This window comes from Sphaeramia orbicularis, chromosome 6, assembly GCF_902148855.1.
Source record: "Sphaeramia orbicularis chromosome 6, fSphaOr1.1, whole genome shotgun sequence".
In the NCBI taxonomy this organism is placed as follows: Eukaryota; Metazoa; Chordata; class Actinopteri; order Kurtiformes; family Apogonidae; genus Sphaeramia; species Sphaeramia orbicularis.
Genome location: NC_043962.1, coordinates 33,859,782 through 33,868,992, shown reverse-complemented (window position 1 = coordinate 33,868,992; position 9,211 = coordinate 33,859,782). Strand labels below are relative to the sequence as shown.

At 36.0% G+C, this 9,211-nt stretch overlaps 1 protein-coding gene across 1 annotated transcript; it reads right to left on the bottom strand.

Annotated features, from left to right (window-relative positions):
* Positions 1-9: 9 nt before the first annotated feature.
* LOC115420868 (B-cell receptor-associated protein 29-like) lies at positions 10-5,460 on the bottom strand. Its single transcript, XM_030136439.1, has 8 exons — positions 5,371-5,460; positions 4,226-4,334; positions 3,961-4,061; positions 3,681-3,828; positions 3,409-3,544; positions 2,438-2,534; positions 747-847; positions 10-636 (listed from the first exon to the last, which is right to left on the bottom strand). The coding sequence occupies exons 2-8, from the start codon at positions 4,315-4,317 to the stop codon at positions 604-606; spliced, it is 708 nt and encodes a 235-aa protein (XP_029992299.1). The 5' UTR covers positions 4,318-4,334; positions 5,371-5,460; the 3' UTR covers positions 10-603.
* Between the last annotated feature and the right edge of the window lie 3,751 nt (positions 5,461-9,211).

Here is a 9,211-nt window from a genome sequence, read left to right as displayed (position 1 = left end):
TGTATTTGAATGTGCGGACAGTGTTTTGAAGTAGATCTAGTAGCTCTGAGGCAAACAGTTCTTTTAGTAAAACCCATTCTCTCATTAATTCACAGAATTTCACATTTTTACCCAAGACTGTATTTTGGAAACTACAGCCAAGCAATATTTTTGACCTAATTTTTCTTTGTTAGTGACTCAAACTTGGCAAAGTCTATTACATTTTTTCTAGAGGAATTTTACTTGTAGAACAGAGAAACGGTGGCAAACCCATCCTCTGCTTTTCCAGATTTCACAGTCTTTGCTCCAAATACACATTTGTCTCACAGCTGTACAGTATTTAAAATTGTATACATAGCAGCACACAGTTTTGCTATGTGTATCGTTTATTGTAGATTGTTTTGCTATAAATGCTATTTACAATGCTGCAGCATCCACCTGATTATAAAGAGATAAACTACTGTGGTGGTGAAAAGACATTTTCTGGCTGTGAAAAATAACACTATATCCTATAATATGTTAAATCCTATTAGAGTAAAGAGTGCCACAGTGGACATGCTGTAAACTACTGTTTGGAAGGAGGAGACACAGCATTTAAACATGAAATTCACAGTTTTCCTGAGGTTACAGATCCTTTTTGTCTGTTGGACTCTGGTTCTGTGGACAAACAAAGAATCATTCCAATATTAGTTTGCATATTAGTATAGTTACTGTACACATACTGTGATTTTTGCATACACATAGGCTTTACTGAGTGTTCATTTTACCTGTAGCTGATGATGTTCACTCAGTAGTCTGTCATACTCCTGTGCCAAACCTTTGGCCTGCCTCCTCATTGCTTCCACCTCAGCTTGAGACTGACGTACAGCTACACATACAACACACACACACACACACACACACACACACACACACACACACACACACACACACACACACACACACACATAGTACATCTGGAATTAGATTTCACTCTGAAGTCTATCAGTACTCCTCAAAACAGCACCATAGTCAGCATTTATCCACAAGTCAGAGGCTACCTTTAATGGGGTGGTTTCCTATAATTACCCCGCCCCCTGATGGTGAGGTAAGGGGTGTTGTTGTTGTTTTTGGTTCGGTTTGTGTGTTTGTTTGTTGTTTAACATTCTAGCAGCAAAACTATTCATTGAATTCACACCAAATTGGGTTTATAGATTGCCAGTGACCCACAATAGATCTGATTACATTTTGGGAACAGTAGGTCATAACTGAAATTATTTATGAATTTTTCAAATCTTTTTTTTCCCAACTTACTTATAATGGGGGAAATTTCAAATATCTCTAGCAGCAAAACGATTGGCGGAATTCATACTAAATTGGAATTATAGATTTCCAGTGACCCAGAATAGATGTCATTACATCTTGAGAAAAGTAGGTCAAAGTTTCAATTTTTTATGAATTTTTTAAATCTTTTTTTTTTCCCCATTTACTTATAATGGCCGAAATTTCACATGTCTGTAGCAGCAAAACTATTGGCTGAATTAATACCAAACTGACTTTATACAGGGTGGGGAAGCAAAATTTACAATGAACATTTAGTTGTTTTTTCTCAGCAGGCACTACATCAGTTGTTTTGAAACCAAACATATATTGATGTCATAATCATACCTAACACTATTATCCATACCTTTTCAGAAACTTTTGCCCATATGAGTAATCAGGAAAGCAAACGTCAAAGAGTGTGTGATTTGCTGAATGCACTCGTCACACCAAGGGAGATTTCAAAAATAGTTGGAGTGTCCATAAAGACTGTTTATAATGTAAAGAAGAGAATGACTATGAGCAAAACTATTACGAGAAAATCTGGAAGATACTATTAAAGAAGAATGGGAGAAGTTGTCACCCGAATATTTGAGGAACACTTGCGCAAGTTTCAGGAAGTGTGTGAAGGCAGTTATTGAGAAAGAAGGAGGACACATAGAATAAAAACATTTTCTATTATGTAAATTTTCTTGTGGCAAATAAATTCTCATGACTTTCAATAAACTAATTGGTTATACTCTGTCTTTCAATCCCTGCCTCAAAATATTGTAAATTTTGCTTCCCCACCCTGTAGATCGCCAGTGACACAGAATGGATGTGGTTACATTTTGGGAAAAGTAGGTCAAAGTTCAGTTTTTTTTATAAAATTTTTAAATGTTTTTTTTCTCCCATTTCCTTAGAATGGGCAGAATTTCAAATGCCTATAAAAACATCAATCTTGTTTAAATTTACTTCAAACCTGGCACATATATAGAGGCAATTGATATGGTGACATCAGGACACGCATAGACATGATGACATCAGCTGGATCCATGCCAAAATAAGACACAATATGTGGGAGGGGTGGAGTTTGTTGTGCCTGGCAGCACTAGTTCCATTTTTAATTAACACTTTTTCTTTAAATGTCTCCTATGTGAAAACACTGACAATAACATACCCGCCTCTGCAGCCTTTAGTTGACCTCTAAGCTGTTCAGCCTCTAACTTCAGTTGTTGATTTTTTGCTGACGTAGACTTTTCCTCATCCAAGAGAGCCTGAGAACAAAGGATTGTCTTATTTTAATTTTTTATTAGGGACAACAGCGCATATGTAAAATAGGAGATTGCAAACAATAGTCTGTGAAAGAATACAGTATGCCCAGTGTATTACAGTGCAAAGTACAGTGTAGAGCACAGGTGTCAAACATGCAGCCCGGGGGCTGAATCTGGCCCACCAAAGGGTCCAGTCCGGCCCTTGGGATGAATTTGTGAAATGCAGAAATGACACTAAGAAATTAACAATCCTTTTAGTTCAGGTTCCACATTCAGACCAATTCAATCTCAAGTGGGCAGGACCAGTAAAATACTTTCATAATAACAAATAAGTAATGACAACTACAAATTTTTCTCTTTGTAAATGTAAATATTTTCATGTATTTACACTGAAACAAAGTATAATTTCGAAAAAATGTGAATAACCTGAACAAATATGAACAACCTGAAATGTCTTAAGAGAAGTAAGTACAATTTTAACAAGATTCTATCTGTTTCTAAATGTTTTGTGAGTTTGTAGATCCACTGTGATCTGTAAGTTATAACGTACATGTGAATGATAAACTGAGGCCGAATATTGTTAAAATGACACTTATTTTTTCAGTTTGTTCATGTTATTCACATCTTTTGAAATAACAGTTTGCAGATGTAAACCTTTCCATGATGTAAATTTACTTTTTTCATGCTAAAACATAGAGAAAAGTCTGGAGTTGACATTATTTATATATTATTATGTTATTATTTTACTGGTTCGGCCTTCTTCAGATCTAATTTATCTGAATGTGGCCCCTGAACTAAAATGAGTTTGACACCCCTGGTGTAGAGGAAAAGACAACAAAATGCATGGAGTAAATGGTAAATGATAAAAGTAAGTCACTTGTTTGAGCCTGATGTTGTCCTCTTGGTGCTGTTGGGCTGCTTTGACAGTGCGGTCCATTTGTACCTGAAGACATGCACTGTCTTCTAAGGTGATGGCAACCTGGTTTAATAAGGTGACAACTCGACGCATGATGCTGTGGTGTGTTCACAAGACAGGAAAATAGTCAAGAACAGACAGAAAGCAGCTGAAAGCATGACTGAACAAAGAATAGTGAGATAAGTGGACATATGTGCAGAAATAATTCATATGTGGAGGAAAATGACACTGACAGCCAGAGGAAGAGAGAGAAGCCTGAGATGTAGAGGTTCCTCTGGGCCCTGAACAGCTTCATGTGGACATGGTCGTACACATTGGGGTTCACCTTCGCATCTTGCATGGGCTCAGGACCCGAGTACTTGTGCACCTCCCGAACAGCATCTGAAAGTTGGCAGGATGGTAGGTAGTAATATCACTGATGCTGGCTGGACCTAACTGAGAAAATGTTGCCTACTCAGTACTAAACAAGGTCTTAGTCACAGCAGATTGTCTGACTAACAGGAGGCTGCTTACCAAGAAAGAGAACAATGAGGACCATGATCATAGTAAGGAAGCATTTGTTCCAATATGGCGCTAACCAGTTCCATATTCTCCAGCTGAAAACCAAACGCCACCTAAAAGTAGGTTAAAAGGACAGTGGGGGGGTTCATCTGTTGGTTTATTTCATTTGTGGACTTGGATGCCATCTGCTGGTGGTGAGTCTCAATCACCAGAAGGAGACTTTATTTACTGTACAATCACAGAGCATGTTTTAGTGCTGTGTGCTAAGTTGCATTACCTTTTTGCAGATATGAAGGGTATGCACAAGATGAGGTTGACTGCTATTTCTGCATAGAGGAATAAAGCCACTGCCGTCCACTGGAGAGTCATGTCTTGAGAGGGATATCCTGAGGACATGACCATTATGATGACTCCATGATGAGAAACTTAGGAGCTTTTCAATGCGTAACAGAGGATATTATGAAAATAGCAACGAAAATATGACTCATTTTTCTTTTTTTCTTTTTTTTTCTTTTTAATGACATTTATTTCATAGATTCCATCTCAAACTAGGTTCAAGTGTACATTTATGATGAGTCCATGATGAGAAACTTAGGAGCTTTTTAATGCGTAATAGAGGATATTATGAAAATAGCAACAAAAATATGACTCATTTTTCTTTTTTTTCTTTTTTTTCTTTTTTTAATGACATTTATTCCATAGATTCCATCTCAAACTAGGTTCAAGTGTACATTTATGATGAGTCCATGATGAGAAACTTTGGAACTTTTCAATGCGTAATAGAAGATATTATGTAAATAGCAACAAAAATATGACTCATTTTTCTTTTTTTTCTTTTTTTTTTTCTTTTTTAATGACATTTATTCCATAGATTCCATCTCAAACTAGGTTCAAGTGTACATTTATGATAACTCCATGATGAGAAACTTAACAGCTTTTCAATGCATAATAGAGGATATTATGGAAATAGCAACAAAAATATGACTTTTTTTTTTCTTTTTTAATGACATTTATTCCATAGATTCCATCTCAAACTAGGTTCAAGTGTACATTTATGATGACTCCATTATGAGAAACTTTGCAGCTTTTCAATGCGTAATAGAGGATATTATGAAAATAGCAACAAAAATATGACTCGTTTTTCTTTCTTCTTTTTTTTTTAATGACATTTATTTCATAGATTTCATCTCAAACTAGGTTCAAGTGTACAGAAAAACGCTATATTATTACTTATTCATTCACTTTGCTCTGTTTTACGCACATTTAGGTTAGATAAATCAGGGACATACAAGATGATCAACGTGTTTTCTATTTTTAGGCCTTTACACGTATGTTTGTGTGTCTTTCTTCAGCGTTAATACTACAGGTTTAGGTACTTTTAACGATGTTTTAAGCAATAAATAAAGAGAGTTGTTGGCTTACCGGTAGAAGTGTTGTGATTAGAGGAATGGGAAAGTCCGGACACGTACGCAAACGCACCCAAGTTCACGACAGCAGCTGGTGCGCCCGAAATAAAACTCTGCAGGCCATTTGACTCCTATGGTCAGCCCCCTCTGCATTTGTTGGATTATGATCACTGCAGTTTTGACAAAAAAAAATCAATTTTCTGTCAGATGAATCAATGAATATAAATTATAATACCTAAGGACCTGCACGTGTTTAATTGTGGTAACTGTCTGGTATCATTTCTGTACAAAAATGGTATTAGAACCAACACTTACCCCTGCTGTTTAGTCATTTAAACTAATAATTTAATTAAAAAAAAATAGTGTTTATTTCTTATTAACAAAGTCCTGCAAGTAATTTGATTTACTAGGCTACATTATGCAATAGTTCCTTGGACATAACTTGTCAGCTCTCTGGCTTTTACGCGCACAAGTGAAAGGAAAAAAAACGTCCGCGAGGTGGCGCTATCATCTAAAGATCTGATCAAGTGTTTGCACAGAACCTGGAAGAAAGGCTGAAATATTTTGATTGAATCCAGTAAATCCAAATCCAAATGTTTCAGACAGACGCAGGCAACAAATGGTGCAGATAAGAGGTTCAATTACACATACAAGCTGAATATAAATAGTCGTCACTGAAATAGCATATACAGGCTCATTCCAAAAGCTCATTCATTAGAGAAGACTCACAGGGATGGCTTTATTTGTGTCTTTGTGTGCTTTTTAAAAAGGAATACAAATAGCTACTGGCTCATGCATAAACACATAAATTGCACGGGTATTGCACATCAACAACAGAGACTGGGGGAATGGTTGAGCGTCCTCCTTCTGAATAATTTCAGATTTTTTTTTTTTTACATTTTTTATCCAACAGAATTCAGCTCCCAGGACTGCTCTCTGTATTTTTGCCCTTTCCACTGTATTCAGCCTGTGTATTCACCGTGGCTTCCTCTATGAAAGAAACTGATAGCTGCTATCCTCTCTGACTGCATGTCTCAGGAGTGTGAAGGAGCAAGATGTTTACAGCTGCACCCTGTGATAGCTTTTGGAGAGCAGGCAAATGACAGTAGCAGAACTGAATGCGCTTTGATTGCTCTCCTCTCTTCACCATCTCAGAGGTCACAGCTCCGGAGACTGGAGAGTCATTATAGTAAAATGCCTGCAATAAGCAGATGGTCAAGCTAAGGTGAATGTGTACTTTGTGGAATGATGTAACCTGAAAGCTCCATTCATTTTTATGCTCTGTCATTACACACACCTGTTATAAGTGTTAGCTGGTGTGGCAGTGCATACAGGCTTTAGAAAACATGTCTCATATGTTAGACAGATTGTTTCAGTGGTTATGGATATTTCTGGGTTTTTTTTATTAGTCTCTGTCTGATTTTCAGATAAAGCCGTCCTGCTTTCATGGTTTATTCACAGTCCTCTTGTAGAACAGTGCTACTCTGATACTGATGTGCTGATGTTATGAATATGGAGCATTACTGTAGAGCTGTACTTTATCCTGCTGAACATGCGGCCCGGGGGCCAAATCCGGCCTGCCAAAGGGTCCAGTGTGGCCCGCGGGATGAATTTGTAAAATTACACTGAAGATATTAACAATCAATGGTGTCAAAATCATTTTAATTCAGGTTCCACATACAGATACATACAATCCAATTAGATTTCAAGTGGGTCAGACCAGTAAAATATTATCACAATAATCTATAAATAATGAAACTACAAATTTTCTCTTTATTTTTTTGGTGTAAAAAAGTTAGATTACATGAAAATATTTCCATTACCAAACTAGACTTTTACAAAAAAGGTGAATAACTTGAACAAATATGAACAAACGGAAATGTCTAAAGAAAAGTAAATGCAATTTTACCAATATTCTGTCTGTTACTAAATCTTTTGTGCAATTGTAATGCTCATGTGTAAATGATAAACTGACAAACCGAGGCATAATATTGTCAAAATTACACTTGTTTTTCTTGAGACAATTCAAGTTGTTCATGTTATTCAGATTTTAAGGAAACTTTGTAGATGTAAACCTGATCATAATATAATTTAACTTTTTTCACAGTTATCATTTTACTGGTTCAACCCACTTGGGATCAAATTGGGCTGAATGTGGCCCCTGAACTAAAATGAGTTTGACACCCCTGACATATAGTAATGCATGTAGTACTGAGTTTTCAGCCTTCAGTTAATGTAAACAGTGACACAGTAAAAACAAATCTTGGGATATTTATACACTGACTTCTCAGTTACACACGATGTTATTACACCTTCAATTGTTTTTACTTGTTATAATTTTCATATATTATCATAAGATCCTGTTTCCTTCTTATAAGCATTCATGTAAAGTTAGTAGCAGGTCAAACAGAGGTGCACAGATGTACAGGGAATGGCAGTTGCCTTTACTACCATTCCATCAAATCAGTTATAATGCAGTGGATCCACAGCAAACACAGCAGTCTGACACAACAGCCATATTCAAAATATTATTTACCCTGTCCTCCAAAGGGGACGCAAGGGATGTTGTTTTTGGTATGGTTTGTTTCTTTGTTTGTTAAATTTCAAATGTCTGTAGCAGCAAAACTATTGATTGAATTAATACTAAATTGGATTTATAGATTACCATTGACCCAGAATAGATGTCATTACATTTTGGGAAAATAGGTCAAAGTAGAAATTTTTTATTAATTTTTAAAATCTTTTTTTTCTCCTATTTACATATAATCAGCAACATTTCAAATGTCTATAAAACATCAGTTTTGTTTCAATTTACTTCAACCTTGGCACATATGTAGAGGCATTTGATATGCTGACATCAGCACACACGTAGACATGATTACATCCACTGAATCAATGCCAAAATAACTTACAATTCATGTGAGGGGCGGGGTTTGTTGTACCTGTCACCACTTGTTGGTCTCTTTGTTTAACTTAGAGATTTAATCTTATTGGGATCTCAGTATGACCAGATGTAATTCAACTGGACTGCATCAAAAGTACAACCTCTAAAATGGCTTGTAGGTTGAATCAACAGACTCCCAAAAGTTTTATTACACCAAAACTACTGCATTTATTTGTTTATTATTAATTATACTTATTCTGTTTTTATATATTATATGGTTAAACATACCCTGTTGCTTTAAATGTGCTCAAAATACATGATTTGCTGCAGCATGTCTTATCATTTCTATTGGTAATGATGAATTACAGGTATGTTATCGCACTGCAAACACAAACAAATAGACTGAAGTATGGCCTTACATTTGAGGTCTTAAAAACATTGGACTAAATAGAAGTTTTGAGGTCAAAATGCAATGATGACACTCATACAGGTCAGCATATGCTTGAACTATTTGCTGATTTATTAGCATCATGTCGCCTGCGCTTATGCTTTCTAGCTCATGTTTGTTTAAATTACTGAAAAATCCCCAAGTTTAACATTGGTTGTGAAACATATTTACAATTCTGTGGAATCGTTTCATGTCAATTTTGAGGTGTTGAGCAGGAAAAAAAGGTTAATGTCAAAGATGACATGATCACATACAATGTTCAATAGAAGTATGATGACTGAACACCGAGTTCCCCTGAGGTTTATTGAATCAAACTAAAATCTATCATCACTGTCAGTGTGTTAGATGTTTGGAGAAAATCAAGTTCTCACAATGTGCTGCTGTCAGAAATGTTTCTATTCACATGTCAAAGACTCATTCATGTGTTAATCATGAAGATATACAGTAATGCAGAGACAGATCAAATAACCAGTGCATACAGAACCTTTTACAAACTAGTGGTAGAAGGTGCTGTTGACAGTGGCT